The following is a 20,613-nucleotide window of genomic DNA, read 5'->3' as shown; positions in this document are numbered from 1 at the left end:
GAGTTATCTGTGGCTCTTGCGACCTTTTTGGCGGTTGTCTGTGATCGTTGTGGGAGGTGATGGTCCGACTTTCACTGCCGACACAAAGGCACCGATGGAAGAGGCCACGTTGCCACATGCATGTGCCCGAGCTATGCAGAGCGTCCGCCGTCGAATGCCAACGGTTATAACTCTTTAATGTGCATGTGCTGTCGCAGAACAGCTGCGGGGCGTCTGAAGGTTACGATGCCGTGGTGGAGCGCTTGGGTAGGATAACCCTCCTCTTCTTCCGCCGCCCTCTCCTAGAATGACGGCAGTAAGCCGAGGGGGGGGGAGGTGTAGAATTGCCGGCGCCTTTCAAGCGGGCGCTCATGTTACAGGAGACAACAGATATAACTTATTTCCGTATATGTACAGCAACAACCACTACAGATGTGTTGATTAATGGTTCTGTACTCCATGAGTTTGCGTAAGAATGCAAAAACGCTGTCTAAACATTCTCACTGCAATTTATATGCACCTTCAAGCTCATCTTTACATTAATAAAGTGAATACCTTTCTAGAAGCGTTTAGCTATTTTCTTGCTTCGACATTCATCGTCAATTTTTTTCTGCACATTATTTTCTTAGTACAGCAGAAGGTATTCAGGTCGCAGCAGCATAGGCGCTGTGATCTCCTTAGGAAACATTTCGATTTGAAACAAAAAAAAAATATCACTGCCCACACACTCCGTACAGATCGTTAACCAGCGAAGCTGAAACGTGCGGCCCCGGTGTTTATCACTTAGTCAATCCCGATGGATGGATGGATGGATGGATGGATGGATGGATGGATGGATGGATGGATGGATGGATGGATGGATGGATGGATGGATGGATGGATGGATGGATGGATGGATGGATGGATGGATGGATGGATGGATGGATGGATGGATGGATGGATGGATGGATGGACGGACGGACGGACGGACGGACGGACGGACGGACGGACGGACGGACGGACGGACGGACGGACGGACGGACGGACGGACGGACGGACGGACGGACGGACGGACGGACGGACGGATGGATGGATGGATGGACGGACGGATGGATGGATGGATGGATGGATGGATGGATGGATGGATGGACGGATGGATGGACGGATGGATGGATGGATGGACGGATGGATGGATGGATGGATGGATGGATGGATGGATGGACGGACGGACGGACGGACACAACTTCCTTGTACGCCCGGCAAGATTTAACTCGACCCGGGCTCAGGTCTCCCACAAGGGAACGTCAAGGCCCAGCCTCAACGCCGCCTCACGGGCTTGCTGGACTGCCCACGTATAGATTCCGAGGTCTGAGCTGCGCAGAGCGGCGGCCCACTTCGACGACAGGGTCTCCGGAGCAACTGCCATCCTTCCTATAACTATATTGCACTCCCACAGCATGAGTTTGAGTGTTGCTGGTCCTTCCTGGCACAATTTGCATGTGTCATCAAGATGCTTATCTGGGAAGATACGTTTCAGACGGAAAGGATTGGGGAAGGTGTTCGTCTGGAGTTGTCTACAGGCGACGGCCTGCCTCCTGTTCAATTTGGGACTCGGCGGTAGGTATATTCTTCTGGCGTTTAGATATGAACTGGTTATTTAGTTGTATCTGGTGAGCTTGTCCTGTTCTGCGCGAGGAGTGTTCGCTATCGTGTGAGAGGAGTTGCCCTGTTTGGCGCGGCGGGTAATGTCTCGCGCCGTCTGGTGCGCCGTCTCGTTTAGGTTCGGGAGCGCGTCGCCTTCCGTGGTGACGTGCGCGGGGAACCATATGATCCTCGAGCTCGCCGCTTTGGATCTTCCCGCTTTGGCCAGAATGGATACGGCTTCCTTGGAAATTTTACCTGTGGCGTAATTCTTTACTGCCGTTTGCGAGTCGCTTAGTACGACTTCGCATTCCTGTTCTGTGAGGGCTAGCGTGATCGCTACTTCCTCCGCTATTTCCAAGTGTTTAGTGTATGCTGATGGTTCATTAAACGACGGCTTGGTAGGCTGCCGGATCCTTGGTACGCAGTTGCTGCTTGCACTCGGCTGCACGAGAATGTTGATGTTGTGCCTGGGCTGCAGCATTGACACGGCGTAGACGAGCTCGTTCCTTCTTCTGCTCGCGGTGTGGCTGATCGAAAGCTGCCTGCATAAGAAAGAGGTGGAAGGAAGAGTCTTGTCTCTCTTCTTCACCACCTACACAAGCGTGGACGAACTGGACCAGAGGCAATAGCGAATGAAGTTTTCTTCTTTTTCTAGCAAAGAGATTTCTCGCGCGCGTCTGCGAATTTTTACTCTGATACTGCACGAAACATTGCAAGACTTACTGTGCACAATATTGTTCCAGCTTTCAGCTCACTCCTTCGCATTACGGGCGAAACTGCATTTCGTTTTGTAAAGCCTGTCATGTTTGTTGTGGAGCTCCGCGCAGAGGAATGATTTAAGTGTAACCAAAACAGTGGTAGCAGGCGCGATGAAAGCTACAACAACCACCACCACCACAAGACTGTGAGCAACGACGACGGCATCATGACAATGGTGGCAATAGTTGATACAGCTCACAACTACATGAAGGTGACGACTGTGACGGCAGGACAGCTCTGACGTCTGTCTTCTCCGATGAAATTGTAGGTGGAAAAAATGTATGTTCTTCTTGGGCGATCTCTTCTATCAGTAAAACATTAAGATCGCGGAGGAAGCCATAGCCTCTCTGAATAATTCTTAGATGCTGTCACTTGTCACCTGGACGCTTCTGAGAGTGCCTGGCAAGAGAGGCTAAAGGGCTACGGAAATAGACAGATGTAGTTGCGAGCCCGAATCTCCTGCTATATGCGAATTTCGCATATGACAGTATAACTCTCTTATGACAGTTGTAACAGCATCTTTTTTTTTTAGGCAGTTCAGTGTCAAGAGAAGGCCCAGGTCAGCAGTGATTTTATGTCAAGAAGTTTGCTAAAGCTTTCAATATATTGGCGCAGAATATGCAAAGGCGGTATGGTGACTAGCGACAGTCACTCTAAAGAAAGGCTGCGGAAGGACTCCACAGTTCTGGGAATTGCTTTTGCTCCTGTCTTCCAAACAACTGCTGTCACATTTTCAATTTTTTTAAATATATATGATTGCTCCACGTACATGGGTGGCGTGCTCTGCTCTCTCGAAACACGATATATAAAAGTAGTGCTCTCACATTATCTCCCGTCACCATGCGCGTCGCTAATTATACCAGCTTTTGGAAACGGCGGAGATCCAATAACACGACAGCACTTTAGCTTCCTTTTAGCAGGAAGCATCAACACGGGAGTATCTCTGGGGCCCTATTCGCTGCGAAGGTAATTACACCAAACACGCTAGGAGCACGTACATCTGAATATTCGCTTATTAAGAAAAAGAGAGAAGTTAAACAAAATAGAAAACATAGGAAGAACTACTCATTGCAATAGGTTTTGAATTTGGTAGTATGAAAAAAAGGAAAAACGAGACTACCAAGGTCCTATGAATACTAAGCACCCCACGCTTTTAATGATGAAGCTTCATAGCGAACAGATTCTCGCTGTTGCTGCCTGGTATCGATTAATTTCAGCCACGGCTAATTGAGTTTGGCAGCCATTGCAGGTCAGAGCGACCGCAGGACTTCGATACATTTCGCTTGTACCTTATACACCCCCGTGTATACGATCGTTTCCCGTTTTGTTGTCGTTTTATTATGATGCTTAAGGTGTATTATAATTAGTAGAGCGGTGAGTAGGACAAGTTCGTTAAGCTTTATGATTAGCGGTAGCGCAAAGGACAACGACGAAGCGAGACGACAAATACGGCGTTGAACTGCAACTGGAAGTTTATCGAAAAAAATAAAATATAAACACATGTGTACACAGCGCTCATTACTTTATTTGTAACGAAGACGTAATCACCAAGCAGTGCCATAAAAGCATTCCCCTCCTTCAGTATCTTATACAGGCTAGTTCAAATCATTTACACAACCATCACACGTGAGGCGCGTACAGCTATACGATTAGCACAGAAAGACACGCCCCCAGTGCGTTTAACTCAAATATATCAGAGAAACCTCACACACGGGTTACAATAGAGGCGGCTGACTAACAGATGGGGAACCTTTTTTATATATGATAGGCTTCCATAATTTCCGTTTTCAATTTATCTTGCTGTTTAAATGAAATATTGGTCTTCAAAAAGTGGTTTGCACTGGCAATAACGGCAACGAACTGACAAATCCGAGCATGCAAAGAGCTTCAGAGAGCTATTATGCTGTCATAATCTAACGTTTAGGCAATGTCCTGTTTGTCGGATATATCGGGTGATAATTTTTAAGTTTTATGGAAATTTTAAAGATGGCCTGTTGCAGATAACATAATCTGAGTCCTTGTGCGGGATTATTCAGAGAAGGAGACACTTCTTCCACGAGAACTCGGAATAGGTATTCAACGAATTAAAAACATCCACTAATTATCTTTTGAATTAATTACTTGACGGCACATATTACAATTTACGAATTGCTGCCTGTGAGTTTGCAAGGCGTATCCACTTGGAAGGAATATACAGAATAACGCAAGTTTGGAGAGAGAGAGAGAGAGAGAGAGAGAAAACAAGGATAGGAAAGGCAGGGAGGTCAACCAGAACAGCATCCGGTTTGCTACCCTACACTGGGGTGGGGGAAAGGGGAATAGAAAGAGGAAGAAAGGAAGAGAGTAAGCACTGAGTTCGTGTGGGAGGGACACCATACACAAGGACACTATAAACGGTCTCTTAAGCCGGTGCGCTTCAAGTACTGCACTAGTGCACGAATCGCTTTTCGAGCCAGTGACGGGTGTGGCCACGGTCCGAGTATCTTTGACTCGGTGAACGGTCTCGAGTCCAGTCGGCGTAAAGTTGCCCGCAGAAAGAGGCGTTGGACGTCGTAGCGAGGGCAGGTACACAATAGGTGCTCGATGGTCTCCTCGCACCCACAGGAGTCGCGCATCGGGCTCTCGGCCATTCCCATACGGTAGGAGTATGCGTTGGTGAACGCCACTCCCAGCCACAAGCGACACAACAAGGTTGTTTCGCCGCGGGAAAGGCTAGATGGCAGTTGTAGCCGTCGCAATTAAGGGGTCCAGTTTAAGTAATCTGCAATTGAAGGCAGTTGAAATCCAGAGATCTTGTGACTTCTTGCGTGCAAGTAGGCGAAGTTCTCTGGCAGCGTCCGACCTCACCAAAGGTGTTGGACGCGTCTTGGTATCTTCGTGGGCACACCGGGCATCCTTGTCAGCTAGGTTGTTGCCGACGATGCCACAGTGAGCAGGAAAATATCCGCCATGAAACTATAGCCGTAAAGATGTCTTATTGTTCCACTCACTTTATTTAACAAAACGCACATAATGCATTGAAGCCTAAAACTAACTGGAACTTCCGTGTATTTAATTCCACATTTTGCGAATATCTCGAAACTAGTGTCAGCCTGGAACTTAGTTTCAAGTGTATACGACTTTCAAGCTCACCGGCTACTATTCGTAAATCGCAATATGTGCCGTAAAGTAATTGATTTTAAGCAAATGAATGAGTTGTGCTTAATTAGTCGAATATGTGCTTCGATTTCTCGTGATAGGGATGCCCGCTCTTCGAATAAGCCAGCTCCAGGACAAGAATTATCCTACCTGCCACAGGCAATTCTTTAATATTCCATAACGGTTAAAAATGATTACCCTGTAGATCAGACCGCAAGAAAAAAAATTTTGTACATGACGTTACCTTGGCAGATCACACACATCAAGCTGTTTCTTATACTGCACACATCACGGACTGAACTAATCTTAGAAAGGGCACGTTTGTAAAGTGCTGAACAAATGCTGCTGAGCTTTTTCTTCGCCGAAAACACTAGGCTCACTTCAAACTTTGACGCCCATTTTTACAGCGATGTTGATGTGGCTAGCCGATTCGTCCGTCCGTCTGTCGCCTGTACGCCGGAAACCTCTCCATGCAATCCCATGCGCATGCGCGAAAAAGAAAAGAGAGGAAGAGAGGCTAGTGATTGGCAGCGCCAGTAGTACGTCGTTGCTCCCCGTCGCAGCCGAGCACGCGGGCAGCAGTCTCTCTGATGGGCACGCCACGCGTCATGCCTACTCCGCGAGCAGAACCGGAAACAAGATCGTCTACGCCGTGCCTGTGCAGCAGCCCGGGAACAAGGACAGGCTCGTGAAGCCGAGAGCAAGCAGCAACTGCGTACCGTGGATCCGGCAGCCTACAAGCCATCGTTTAATGAATAGTCGGGATTACCCCAGTGATTACCCCAGTTTCAGCTTTGCTATGCGGAGTACTTGGGCGCTGATTTTTGACCTGTGTGAAATGTTATGGAAGCATGGAATCAGCGATATTCTTCCGCGCATATTCTTCCCTGGGTTTTTCAAACTGGTTGGCTTTTGGTGTTTTTTACAAGTGGAGGCCTTTCATATCAAAAAGAGAGCATCCGCATGTGCTAGTCAGCCGTCTTTATCGTTACTCGAGTCTGAAGCTTCCCTGCTAGGTTTGGCTTGAGCGCACGCCTGTGTCTTTTTGTACTAACCTGAGCTATACCCTCTTCACGTGTTACCCTTGCGTAAATAATTTCCACTAGTCAATATAGAATATTGGGGGAGGGAGATTGCTTTATACCACTTCTTGCTCATGACATTTTGGTTGCAAACCATGTGATTCGCGCAGTGTACATGTGCCTATATATTGTTACGTGTGGACAGACACAGAATAAAGAAGCTATATACAGGTTATTTACACTGGAGCCAGATCGCCAGGCCGACACTCGCTCGCGGCAAAAGGGCACCGACCCACTTCGTCGTCGTTCTCGCGGCGGCTCGTACCTTCAGCATCACTCGATGATATCGTAATACTACTCCCCGGCGGCAGAAGCGCCGTCACGGTGCTGTTAAATATCCAAGGCGCGTGGAGAGTTGTAGGGTTTGAGTCGGGCGACGTGGACAATGTCACTGGCTGTCACAGTGAAGGACGTAGTGGGCGTGGCTAGAGCGATTTCGTAGGTGACATCGGTTACTTGGCGAAGCACGCGATATGGGCCTGTGTAGCAGGAAAGCAGCTTTTCACAAAGCCCAACTTTACGTGATGGTGACCAAAGCAACACGAAGGCGCCGGGCACAAAATGGACATCACGGTGACGGAGGTCGTAGCGTTGCTTCTGTTTGCCTTGAGAGACTTGTAGACGAGTGCGCGCAAGTTGGCGAGCATGGTCAGCATGGGCGATAGCGTCAGGGGCATAAGCGCTAGTTGAAGCTGTGGTGGACGGAAGCACAGTGTCCAGTGGTAGCGTCGGTTCACGGCCATACAAGAGGTAAAAAGGCGAAAAGCCAGCAGTTTCGAGACGGGAAGAGTTATACGCAAATGTAATGTAAGGTAGCGCCTGGTCCCAGTCACGGTGGTCGTCTGAAACGTATTTGGATAGCATGTCTGTAAGGGTGCGGTTCAAACGCTCAGTGAGGCCGTTCGTTTGAGGGTGGTAGGAGGTGGTAAATTTGTGCTGTATTGAGCAGGCACGCATGATGTCGTCAATGACTTTGTCTAAGAACGTACGGCCACGGTCTGTTAGCAATTGACGCGGGGCACCATGAATCAAAATGATATCATGCAGGAGGAAGTCCGCAACATCAGTTGCGCAACTGGTCGGAAGAGCGCGGGTTACGGCATAGCGGGTCGCGTAGTCCACCGCGGCTGCAACCCACTTGTTTCCTGATGTAGATTCCGGAAATGGGCCGAGAAGGTCTAAGCCGACACGATGGAAGGGCTCGGCGGGGATGTCGAGCGGCTGCAGGTAACCGGCGGGGAGCTGGGAAGGCTTCTTGCGTCGTTGGCAAAGGTCACAAGCGGCGACGTAACGTCGTACGGAACGGGCAAGGCCCGGCCAGAAAAAACGGCGACGTACACGGTCATAGGTTCGAGATACGCCGAGGTGTCCTGCTGTTGGTGCGTCGTGAAGTTCTTGTAGAACGGTTGAGCGGAGGTGCTTAGGTATGACAAGTAGGAACTCAGAGCCGTCCGGATGAAGGTTACGACGGTACAGAGTACCGTCGCGGAGGACGAAGAGGCGTAAAGTGGCGTCGGCCGGAGAGTGTTCAAAATGGTCGATGAGTGCTCTGATGTAGGCGTCACGACGTTGCTCGTCGGCGAAATGAAGCAGCTGCGACACAGAGAATACACAAGCAGCACTGGTAATATTGGAGGAGTCAGGGTCGTCAACAGGGTAACGCGACAAGCTGTCAGCGTCTTGGTGCAAGCGGCCAGACTTGTAGAACACGGAATATAAAAATTCTTGTATCCTCAAAGCCCATCGACCAAGCCGGCCTGTAGGATCCTTTAGCGATGAGAGCCAGCAGAGAGCATGATGGTCAGTGACTACGGAAAAAGGGCGACCGTAAAGGTAGGGACGGAACTTCGCAACCGCCCAGACTACAGCAAGGCATTCTCGTTCCGTAATAGAATAGTTGCGCTCCGATGGTGTGAGGAGGCGGCTTGCATAAGCAATAACACGATCCTGGCCACACTGACGCTGGGCTAAGACGGCACCTACGCCATGACCGCTGGCATCTGTACGCAATTCTGTAGGGGCATCAGGGTCGAAGTGGGCGAGAATGGGTGGTGAGGAGAGAAGAGTGACGAGACGAGAGAAGGCGGCGGCTTCTTCAGGGCCCCACAAGAATTGTACGCCTTTCTTCAATAGATTAGTCAGGGGTCTAGCAATTGCCGCAAAATCTTGAATAAAACGACGAAAGTACGAGCATAGCCCGACAAAACTTCGAACGTCTGCGGCTGTCTTCGGAACCGGAAAGTCTCGGACAGCGCGAGTTTTGTCGGGATCAGGCTGTACTCCGGAAGCGTCAACGAGGTGGCCCAGAACAGTAATTTGGCGGCGGCCGAAACGACATTTGGGCGAGTTAAGTTGCAGGTTCGCCTTTCGAAATACGTCAAGTATAGCAGTTAGACGCTTAAGGTGAGTGTCGAACGTGGGCGAGAAGACGATGACGTCGTCGAGGTAGCATAGACAGGTGGACCATTTGAAACCACGGAGCAAGGAGTCCATCATACGCTCAAAGGTGGCTGGGGAGTTGCATAATCCAAACGGCATTACATTAAATTGGTATAGGCCATCAGGTGTGATGAACGCGGTTTTTTCTCTGTCCATGTCGTCAACAGCAATCTGCCAGTATCCAGAACGAAGATCAATGGAAGAGAAATAGCTGGAACCGTGGAGGCAGTCAAGGGCGTCGTCTATACGTGGGAGCGGGTAGACGTCCTTCTTAGTAATGTTGTTCAGATGGTGGTAGTCTACACAGAAGCGCCACGTGCCATCCTTCTTCTTAACCAACACTACAGGTGACGCCCAGGGACTGGAAGACGGCTCAATGATGTTTTTGTCTAGCATTTTGTTGACTTCACTTTGAATTACTCGGCGTTCAGACGCAGAAACTCGATATGGTCGTCGGTGAATAGGAGTAGCATCGCCAGTAAGAATCCGATGCTTGACCGCGAGCGTCTGGCCTAAAGGGCGATAGTTGAAGTCGAAAATATCTCTGTAGGACGATAACACTTGGTAAAGGTCTTCAGCCTGCGCAGAAGACAGGTCCGTCGCAATCATTTTCTGTATCTTGGGGTCGGCGGCCGAGGCTGGCATGATGGGCCCCCTAAGCTCGCAAGAAGCATCGGTCGATAATGTAGCCACGTGATGGTCGCCGAGACAATCAACGTTGGCAAGGCAAATACCTTGCGGTAGAATTTGCTTTGCCAATCCAAAGTTAAAGATAGGCATGAAAGTGCGGTTCGCCGTAATGGTAAGTATACTGTGAGGCACGGTAACGTCATACTGTAGCGGAATGTCGGGCAGAGGAGTGACGAGGTACTCGCCATCAGGGACTGGTGGGAAAGACAAGAGTTCAATATAGGCTATTGATTTTGGCGGCAGGCGAATAAAGCCGGTGGGGCGTAGGCGGCACTGGGGTGAGTCAGAAGGTTCTGTGAGAATCGGCAACTCAAGGCGAAGGGTACTGGCAGAGCAGTCAATAAGAGCAGAATGCGCGGAGAGAAAATCGAGGCCGAGAATGAGGTCGTGGGGGCAATGAGCAATCACGGTGAAGAGGACAGGAGTGTGGCGGCCGGCGATGCTGACACGTGCCGTACACATGCCGATGATAGGCACAGTACCGCCATCCGCAACGCGGACGACGCGTGCCGACGCTGGGGTGAGGAGCTTGTTCAGTCGTCGTCGGAAGGCAGCACTCATAATAGAAAGATGTGCACCTGTATCGATGAGTGCCGTGGCAGGATAGCCATCAACGTCAACGTCAAGAAGGTTTTGGTTCGTGTGCAACGTCAGCAGAGGATTTGAGGGCAGAGTGGACAAGGCAGCTTCACCTCCAGAAGCTGCAGTGCCTAGTTTTCCTGCTGGATCCGGGAGGCGATAGGCGACGGAGAGAAGCGACGGGGTTGGGGCGAACGAGACTGATGGCGTCGAGGTGAGGGCGAGCGGCTGTAGCGAAGGTTCGGGGCAGGAGCATCAGCAGCAATGGGGTCATGGCGGGTGGCATAGGGAACAGAAGGTCCAAAGGGGCGGGAATGAGCGGCGGTGTATGTCTGAGGAGGTGGTGGCCATCGGTTGCGGCAGTGACGAGCGACGTGGCCGATGCGACAGCAGTGAAAGCAGATCGGCCTGTCATCAGGGGTACGCCATTCGGACGGGTTGCGGCGCGGCGTGGGAGAGAAAGGCTGCCGGGGACGAGGAGTGCTGCTAGAGAACTGGGGAACCGTTGGTGTAGACGATGGACACACGGAGTTGAGACCCATGTTCTCAAATTCCTTTCTGACGACTGCCTGAATCAGCGCAATCGTGGTTGCTGGTGGATCGGGCGGCGGCGCGGAGAAAGCTGGCAAACAGGCGGCCTCGAGCTCGCGGCGAACAATACGAGTGACATCATCACAGGGGGTGGTTTGACGCGGTCGACCCTCACATGTCGACGTAGCGGCAGTGTTGGGGAGCCGCGTGATGTGATGTGTGATACGGTGGCTCTTAGCTTGTTCAAGGCGACGGCATTCTTTGATGATGGCGTCGATAGTCGAGACGTGGCCGAAAACAAGCAAATTGAAAGCATCGTCGGCGATGCCTTTGAGCACATGCGACACTTTATCTGCCTCAGACATAGTATCGTCAGTTTTGCGGCAGAGAGCCAAGACGTCGAGGATGTATGAAACGTAAGGCTCTGTAGATGTCTGAACACGAGACGCAAGAGCCTTTCTCGCGGCAGTCTTGCGCCCAATGGGGTCGCCGAACAGTTCCCTGAGCTTTTCTTTGAAACTGTCCCAGCTGTTTATCTCGTCGTCATGCGTTTGGTGCCACACGCGTGGGGTGCCCCCGAGATAAAAGATGACATTGGCGAGCATGATCGTTGGGTCCCACCTGTTATTAGCACTGGCGTGTTCGTAGAGCTTGATCCAATCGTCAACGTCCTCTCCCTCCAGGCCAGAGAACACACCAGGGTCGCGATGTTGAGCAACCGTGATAATTGGAGCAGTCGGACAAGCCGAAGCCGTTGCAGAGGCGGTCTCGTCACCGGGAGGCATGGTGACAAGCTCGATGTACCGACCACTCCGGAGTTCCGTGGTGAGGACGGGGATCGCCGACCTCCACCAGAATGTTACGTGTGGACAGACACAGAATAAAGAAGCTATATACAGGTTATTTACACTGGAGCCAGATCGCCAGGCCGACACTCGCTCGCGGCAAAAGGGCACCGACCCACTTCGTCGTCGTTCTCGCGGTGGCTCGTACCTTCAGCATCACTATATGTTTATTTTTTCAATGAACTTGCAGTTGCCAGTTCAGCGCCGTGTATGTCGTCTTGCTTCGTCCTTGTCCTGCTGCTAATCATTATTACAATTGCTACATTGATTATGCTGCGCAGTAAGTACTGGCCATTCTTACTGATTTCTCGTGAGGTCTTTTGTTTGCTTTGTGTGCATACACGTGCACGCGGTCTTTTTTCTTGCTGTTGTTTAGCTTCCGTTCGAAAGCCCCCGCAGGGGCATCTGCGTCAGCAGGCGTTTGGTGCGTTGCGACACCACGTACCCGAGCACACGAGGGTTGGACCCTCCCGCGCGTAGCCGTGCGCGGCTTAGCCGTGTCCGGGGAAAAGGGGATCCTGGGGGTTGAGCCGACGCCAGGTGTTCGGACCTTTAAGGCCCCCCGGCAGAGGCAATACACCTCTTTGGCCTCTGCTTCACGTAGACGGCACCCCCGGACTGACCCACCCGGGGGAAATCGGTAGTTGCTTTTTCCTGTCTCTCGCTCTCCCTCCAACCTTCGTCTTTCCCTCACTTTCCATCTTTCCTGTCTTCTCCTAGCTTCCGCTCACTTCCAATTTTTCCAGGCAGCAAGGGTTAACCTTGGGTGAATAGCCAAGCTAGGTTATCTCATATTTGGTTATAGTGATAACGTACAGCTGGCGCTTACAGGACCTGCTTTTTACAGTCCCTGTAGCGTCCCCTTGTAGGGCTCCACGGTGGGTGGTTGGCGTTATTGCCGAAAATTCAATCCCTTTATGGCAACCTCTTTCCCTCCGCTTCCTGAACGCCCTCAGAAAAGAGGGCGCACCGAAGATGTATTTCAGTTTTTTGGACGACAAAGACCCAACTTCCCACGATTTCACGTCATTCATTCAGAAAAGCCAGATAAACAAGTACGCACAATCTCCCCTTTTCTAGTTTCTAAGTCTTTAACTGAGGCTCTTGGTCCAGGTTACAAGGCATCAAGGATGGCAAGTGGAGATCTCCTTTTGGAGCTCCGTGACCTGAAACAATACGAAAAGCTACCTAATCTAGTGTCTTTTGGTGACTTTCAAGTGACAGTGACTCCACACCGCACTATGAACACTACACGCGGCGTTGTCTCAGATGATGACCTGCTTCAGCTGACAGAGGCAGAGCTCCTAGAGGGCTTCAATGAGCAAAATGTTGTTAATGTGAAAAGAATAAAGATGGGGTGCGATGATAAAGAAATTCCAACCAAACACCTAATTCTCACCTTCAATTCAAGTGTCCTGCCCGAATCAATCGAGGCCGGGTACATAAAGCTCCGTGTCAGGCCTTACGTGCCTAATCCACTCCGATGTTTCAAATGCCAGCGCTTCGGCCACAGCTCGCAGAGCTGCCGAGGCCGCCAAACTTGTGCTATATGCAGTGCCAAAGAACATACCACTGAAACTTGTGAGAACGCTCTCCGCTGTGTAAACTGTGATGGGGAGCACGCCGCGTACTCGCGGTCGTACCCATCCTGGAAGAAAGAAAAGGAAATTGTTACAATTAAAGTCACGGAAAATATCACCTTCAAAGAGGCACGCAAGCGGGTTTCATACCTGCCCAAGAAAAGCTTTGCCGATGTGACGCGTCAGGGGGCAGCGTCACAACGGCCTCCGGCGGCTGTCCGGCCCACAGTCAGTGAGTCGGCAGCTACGCCATCTGCCCCCGCGGCGGTTGCAGCTAGCGCTGCTCCGCCAACCCAGCAGACGGGGCCATCGAACCCGAAGGTGGGCGCAGCCGAGGCTGCCCCAACCTCAGAGGCCCCTTCCAGCGCTGGCAACGGCCGGCGCAGCCAAATCCCCCAGGGAGCCCCATCGACCTCCGGGCTGGTGGACGCAGGGGTCTTGCCCTCCAAGGAGGGACTCCCCCTGAAAACCTCTCGCTCGCAAGAGCACGTGTCCGGCGCCTCACAAGAGGCAATGGACACAACACCTGTCCTCAAGGCGCACCAAGCGCCTAAGGAGCGGCGAGGCTCCCTCGAGCGCTCCAGAAAGAACAAAACCCCTATTACAGGGCCTCGAAAGGGCTCTGTAATTTAATCACTGAAATCTGCGTAATTAATACTTCTGTTTCCGTATACACAGCACCCATTTGCTCCCAATATGGATACACAAATAATTCAATGGAACATCAGAGGTCTTCTTAGGAACCTTGATGATGTGCAAGAGCTTATCCAAAAACACAATCCAACAGTGCTGTGTCTACAGGAAACACACCTAAAACCACAACATACAAACTTTCTCCGACCGTATGTCAAGTTTCGCAAAGATCGCGATGATGCAGTCGTATCATCAGGCGGTGTTGCCATTTTGGTCCATAAAAGTATCTCCTGTCAGAGTTTACAGCTACAAACGCCCCTTGAAGCAGTGGCGGTTCGAGCTGTTCTTTTAAATAAACTCGTCACCATTTGCTCGCTTTATGTACCCCCACACTTCAAATTAAACAAGCATGAACTTTAGTCATTTATAGACGAATTGCCAGAACCTTATGTTGTTCTTGGCGATTTCAATGCGCACAGCTCCCTGTGGGGCGACTCTCGTACAGACGCGCGAGGTCGTCTTGTTGAACAGTTCCTCTTTTCGTCCGGTGCGTGGTTGCTGAATAAAAAGGAACCCACATATTACTCTCTAGCAAACAGAACATTTTCTTCAATAGATCTTAGTATAGTTTCTCTGTCTATACTGCTCGAACTTGAATGGGAAGTTACGAAGAATCCTTACGGGAGCGACCACTTTCCCATACTGATAAGAACATCTAAAGAAAACGAATATCCTCCGCAAGCTCCTAGGTGGAAGATAGACACAGCCGACTGGGAGAAATTTCGAACTCTAACATCTCATGGGCCGACATGTCTTCTCTAGAAATTGATGCTGCTGTAGAGTATCTTACATCATTCATAATAGATGCCGCATCAAAATGCATATCCGAAGCGAGTGGTCTGGCATGCAAACGACGTGTACCGTGGTGGAACAGCGAATGTAGGATCGCCCGTAAGAATCAGAACAAGGCGGGGGGGTTGCTACGCGCTTTTTCCACTGCAGAGAATCTTATGAACTTTAAAAAAATAAAGTCCCAAGGCAGGCGAACCCGCCGACAGGCCAGAAGAGGAAGCTGGCACAAGTTTTTATCGAGTATTAACTCGTTTAGGGATGAGGCCAAAGCCTGGAACAGAGTTAATAGGATTAGAGGGCGGCAAACACATTCACTCCCCCTGGTAAACACACAGGGCGATACACTGCAAGACCAGGCAGACTCACTTGGGGAGCATCTTGAGCACGTGTCAAGTTCAACAAATTATTCACAATCCTTTCTCAAACACAAACAAATAGAAGAATGTAAGCCTCTAATCAGAAAATGTCGTCAGAATGAACCATACAACCGTCATTTTAGTATTGCAGAGTTGAGAGCTGCCTTGAACGCATGCAAGAGCTCTGCGCCAGGATCGGACAGAATAATGTATGAAATGATTAAAAACGTACACAGTGACACGCAAGTTACAATACTTGCACTTCTTAACACTATTTGGGCTGTGGGGTACCTTCCAACCGCATGGAAACAAGCCATTGTTGTCCCTGTTTTGAAACAAGACAAAGGCCCTTCCTCAGTGGCAAGTTACCGCCCGATAGCCCTCACAAGCTGCCTTTGTAAGGTATTTGAAAAGATGATTAATCGACGACTAATTCACTTCCTTGAACTGAAGAAAGTGCTAGATCCCTGTCAGTGTGGCTTTAGAGAAGGGCGGTCCACAACCGATCATCTTGTACGTATTGAAGGATATATTCGCGACGCTTTTGTCCACAAACAGTTTTTCCTATCGGTATTTCTGGATATGGAGAAGGCGTACGACACAACGTGGCGGTACGGAATCTTGCGAGACTTGTCGAGAATGGGCATCCATGGCAATATGCTAAAACTGATAGAAAGTTACCTGTCCAACCGTACCTTCCGCGTGAAAGTCGGGAATCTACTATCACGTCCATTTATACAGGAGACTGGTGTACCCCAGGGAGGTGTGCTCAGCTGCACGCTCTCTACAGTTAAAATGAACACACTCCGGGCTTCATTACCACCAGCTATATTTTATTCCGTGTACGTAGATGACATACAAATAGGTTTTAAATCATTTAACCTTGCTGTGTGCGAAAGACAAGTACAGCAGAGTTTCAACAAGATATCTAAGTGGGCAGATGAAAATGGATTTAAAGTCAACCCCCACAAAAGTTCATGTGTTCTCTTTACAAGAAAGAGAGGCCTGGTTCCAGACCCGTGCATGGAACTGGGAGGACAACAAATACCTGTCAACAAAGAACAGAAATTTCTAGGTGTAGTACTTGACTCTAAGCTTACTTTCATCTCGCACATAAAATATCTCAAAACTAAATGTCTAAAAACTGTGAACTTACTAAAGACGCTATCACGCACAACATGGGGTAGCGACAGGAAATGTATAATGAATATTTATAAGAGCCTTATTCAATCTCGGTTAGGCTATGGCGCCATAGTGTACAGCTCTGCCGCCCCGAGAGCACTAAAGATGCTGGATCCCATCCACCACCTGGGTATCCGTCTGGCCACAGGCGCATTCAAAACTAGCCCCATTCAAAGCTTGTATGTAGAATCGAATCAGTGGCCACTTAATCTGCAAAGATCTTACATCAGCTTCACATACTTCCTTAAAGTGCACTCCAATAATCAACATCCATGTTTCAACACTGTTAACGGTATGACCTGCACTACACTTTTCCATAATCGCCCCTCTGTAAGAAAGCCTTTCTCGCTTCGAGTGAGGGAGCTTAGTGATGAGATACATGTCCCACTACTCGAGCCTCGCCTAATGCATCCAACCCAAATGTTACCGCCTTGGGAGTGGCAGGTCATAGAATGCGACATATCCTTTTTAGAGGTAACAAAACACGCACCAGAGATCGAAATACGAATTCATTTCCTAGAACTGCAGCACAAGCACTCCTGCGCCGAGTTCTACACGGACGCTTCGAAGTCTAATGCCGAGGTGTCGTATGCTGCCGTCGGCCCATCCTTCTCAGAATCCGATTTACTACATCCGGAAACAAGTATATTTACGGCCGAGGCCTACGCATTACTGACTGCTGTGAAGCATATAAGAAAATCAAAACTCCTAAAGTCAGCGATATATACAGACTCCCTAAGCGTCGTGAAGGCCTTGATGTCACCCTATAGAAACAAAAATCCAGCACTTAATGAACTATATTCCGTCTTGTGCAAAGCGTACATATCTAGCCAGCATATAATTATATGCTGGGTGCCTGGCCATAGGAGCATCGAGGGCAACGTTCTGGCGGACGAGATGGCCACGTCTATAGCATCGCAAGCCGTTAACCCATCCGCCGAGGTGCCTGCCACAGATCTGAGGCCTTTCTTGCGAAGGCAGCTGCGGGCCCACTGGCAACGCATGTGGGACGCGGAAAAAGATAATAAGCTCCACCTAATAAAGCCACAGTTAGGACTCTGGCCCTCTACAAAAAATCGCGCTGAACAGATGTCCTATTCTGTCGTTTAAGAATAGGACACACATACGGCACCCATAACTTTCTACTGACCGGAAGTGAGCCTCCAAACTGTGATAGATGCGGGGAGAGGCTGACCGTACTCCACGTCCTCCTGGAGTGTCGGGAAGCCGAATCTGAGAGAAGGAGACATTTTTCCTTAGCATACCGCCAACAAATTCTTCTTCATCCTCTAATGTTTCTCGGTCCAGAACCGCTTTTTAATACAAACAGTGTCCTAGGTTTCCTCAGAGATGTCGTCTTACATGTTATTAGTCCCATGAATTCGTAGCACCTCCTCTCTCGAGAGGATGCCACTGCGATAATTGTTTTGCGTAGCACATGCCTCCAGGCCCTTGTGCTTCAAGGGCTCTAAGGAGGCAGTAGTGCTCTGGCATTTCTTATAATCGTGATATATCTTACCTATCGTATCATTCTTTTTATATGCATCTAAATTTTCATAGTACAAGTCATACGTCATCGCCATAATTTTATCAAACAGATTTTACGCACTTTAGAGCGTATATTTTAAGGCCTCTTTACAGCCACCTCACACCAACTTCATAGCAATCATAATTACACCGCAAACTCATTACCACAGACATGGCGCTCTTTGGCCACACCTGGCCCTTGCGCCATAAAACCCCACACATCATCATCATCTGTTCGAAAGCAGCTTTAAAACGCTTTCAAATCGCTGGCTGTTTCTTGATTGCTTAATGTTCAAGTTTATTGAGATAATTATTTGCATTTGGCTTGAAGGAACTATTAGTGTACGTTTCTAGAAAAGTACGTGCTGCTGAAGACATGAGATGTCCAATGTTGCCGTGTTTGAATTAATTTAGGAGACCCAGCAGACTAGTGTCGCCAGAAGTAAAGTGAGTATGCTATAGTGACTGTCATATTGAAAAGTGTAATGAGACAGTGCTCATTATTGCCTTGAGTGCGAACATGTCCTTTGAAAAGTGTTATTTATTATCATATTAAAGTAACTTATTCTGCGAACAGTCACAACTCGTAGAACCCGAATTTATACGATGGACGCGCAGCACAGATGAACACACCAAACAAACTTCGTGTGGCATAGGAGCTTATATATACGTGTACGTGTATGCAGATTCGAGATTGCTTGAAGACGTAGTATTTGTGTATGAAGTAAGGCAGAAAGGCACGGTAAGGCGAGTGCCACCCTATCGCCAAAGTCTACCGCTTAAGACTATTGAGGCAACTGAACTCTCCGGCTGATGAAACTTACTTACGGTATCCTAATCATAAAGAAACGTTAAATGTAATTAGTTGGTTCGGAACAGGCATTTAACAATTCACTACATAACGTGAATTAATTTCCCGCTTGATCGCGTTAGCAATTATACGGACCTTCGAGGCGCATTCTCCACTGCTTCGCACGCAATCTATTAGTACACTAGCCTTCCTGCTGACATGCCGTGTTTATGCACTGGTTTGAGCAGAACGGATAGTAAACGTTTAGCTAACCTTTACTTTTCACGGGGTGGTGACTAACGCTGACGGTTTCCGCTTGGTCTCATCTCATGGACCATTGAAGTGCGACGCCTGCGACGCTCTTAGTGATGCTCCTCGTCGCGCCAGCATCGTGTGACGCCTGGTAGCTGCCCGGGCGCTGTTCTTGCTGATAAACAGCCGTAGCCTTGCGTGCAGCCTCACGTCAACACGTCGCATGCCCGTATTGTTAGAACGCCATCCCAGGAGCTCGAGCGCAACGTGAAACATTGCTACGTCACTGCTTCGTACTTGGGGCGATATTGCCATGTTTTTTTTAAATATTTAATTATGGTGTAGGCTAGTTTTCTGTTGAGGCAAATGTAATCCAATGACCCGTACTAGTCCGACAGCGCATTTTCTTATACTAAAGTAGTGTTCCGAACTGTTTCAGTTCTGTTTTCCTCAAGAGTCAAAACAAAGTTATTATAAAGAGGAAATATTAACTGTTAATATGTTGAGCAGAGATAACATGCTGACTGTATTTTGTGAAACAAATGTGGCACCCCCCATTTTGCGATAAATTTAGTCTAACAATTATCGTTCCCAACTGACGAGGAGTGTTGAATGACGACAAGACGCAGACGCACACAGGCACACGCACACAGGCACACGCACACACAAGCTGAGGGCAGTAGACAAGCCGGAAAGAACTGTACGCTGCGGTGTTCAATAGCGAAACTGCAATCAACGGGAATGCTACTGGGTGTAAACGCGACTAAAAAGCAGTGACATCAATATAGAACAAGTAGCAATTTGTCGTCAATTACGAATAACTTTAGCCATGGTAAGCTATGCTAGCTCATGACGGTATGTGAATAGAGGTGTCCGAAATAGAAGGTTTCGAATAGAGGTGTCCGATAGACCAGTCGAAGACGTCATATACTGGGGGTTTTTTGGGCCGTGTTCTGAAAACCCCTCGTACGTAAGAGGCCTCTGTAATTAGGGTTCGCGATGACTACCAACAGGGTTTCTAACTTATGTGTACCATAAATTAAGGGCGCACCAACGCAAGCAAAGAGGGAGTGCTCCTATGTCAAGGTAGTTTATGAGCAACACCACTCGTGTTGCACCCTTAGGACGTTCATATGTACAAATGTTGATTGTTTATCTCCATCTATCACTCGGACATTAATCTTCCTGGTGGTCATCCACAAAAAAGCTATAGTTTGCATAATAATAGTTCGCACTACCGTTACATGTCCGTATTTTTTCTCGCTACTGATAAAATGATTCCGTCCTCTATTTCTTAAAATTTTATACCAGCACTGCGGGACGTGAAAACACCGAACAATAGCGAAAAAAAGCTACCAAAACAGTAGCGGAGGCCTACTTTTAACACGTGTTTGCATTTGAGTTGAGTTTGAGTTTGAGTGGTTGTAGGCTACTGGTGGGATTAGCCTTGCAGTAACTGCCGGCAATTGCTCCACCGTAGCGACACTTAAAATACATAATCATATAAATCAGACACAGACCTCACAACTACGCACAGTCACTCCTAAGGTCACCATGTGGAGGCCAAATCCGTGTCCTGCAGGTAATTTAAATGAAGGCGAGAAACCTCCTTCCTATCTAACTGGTACCGCGTACCCCTGCGTGGATGCGTAAGACTGGCCTGGTGTTGTCTCCATTATGTTCAACGTGTGGTGTGTGCGGTGACATAGAACATTACCTTATGTGCTGTACTCTGTATAACGCGGAAAGGAGCGTGTTATTCGGGTCCCTCAAAAA

General features: G+C 49.0%; 1 protein-coding gene across 4 annotated transcripts in view; it reads left to right on the top strand.

Moving 5' to 3' along the window:
- LOC140218635 (uncharacterized) overlaps positions 1 to 20,613 on the top strand; it is a 505,865-nt gene that overhangs the window by 57,801 nt on the left and 427,451 nt on the right. For 2 of the 4 annotated variants that reach the window (XR_011894853.1, XM_072288472.1), the window contains exon 2: positions 11,856 to 11,945. The exons of the other annotated variants lie outside the window; for them this stretch is intronic. Coding sequence is in view for 1 of the 2 variants with exons in the window: in XM_072288472.1 (XP_072144573.1) it covers positions 11,856 to 11,945 (90 nt within the window). In the remaining variant the exon portion in view is untranslated. The remainder of the gene's footprint in view (positions 1 to 11,855; positions 11,946 to 20,613) is intronic. 4 annotated transcript variants of the gene reach the window in all.

Source organism: Dermacentor andersoni, chromosome 5, assembly GCF_023375885.2.
Source record: "Dermacentor andersoni chromosome 5, qqDerAnde1_hic_scaffold, whole genome shotgun sequence".
In the NCBI taxonomy this organism is placed as follows: domain Eukaryota; kingdom Metazoa; phylum Arthropoda; class Arachnida; order Ixodida; family Ixodidae; genus Dermacentor; species Dermacentor andersoni.
The sequence above is the reverse complement of the archived record's forward strand: the minus strand, read 5'-3'. Positions and strand labels throughout refer to the sequence as shown.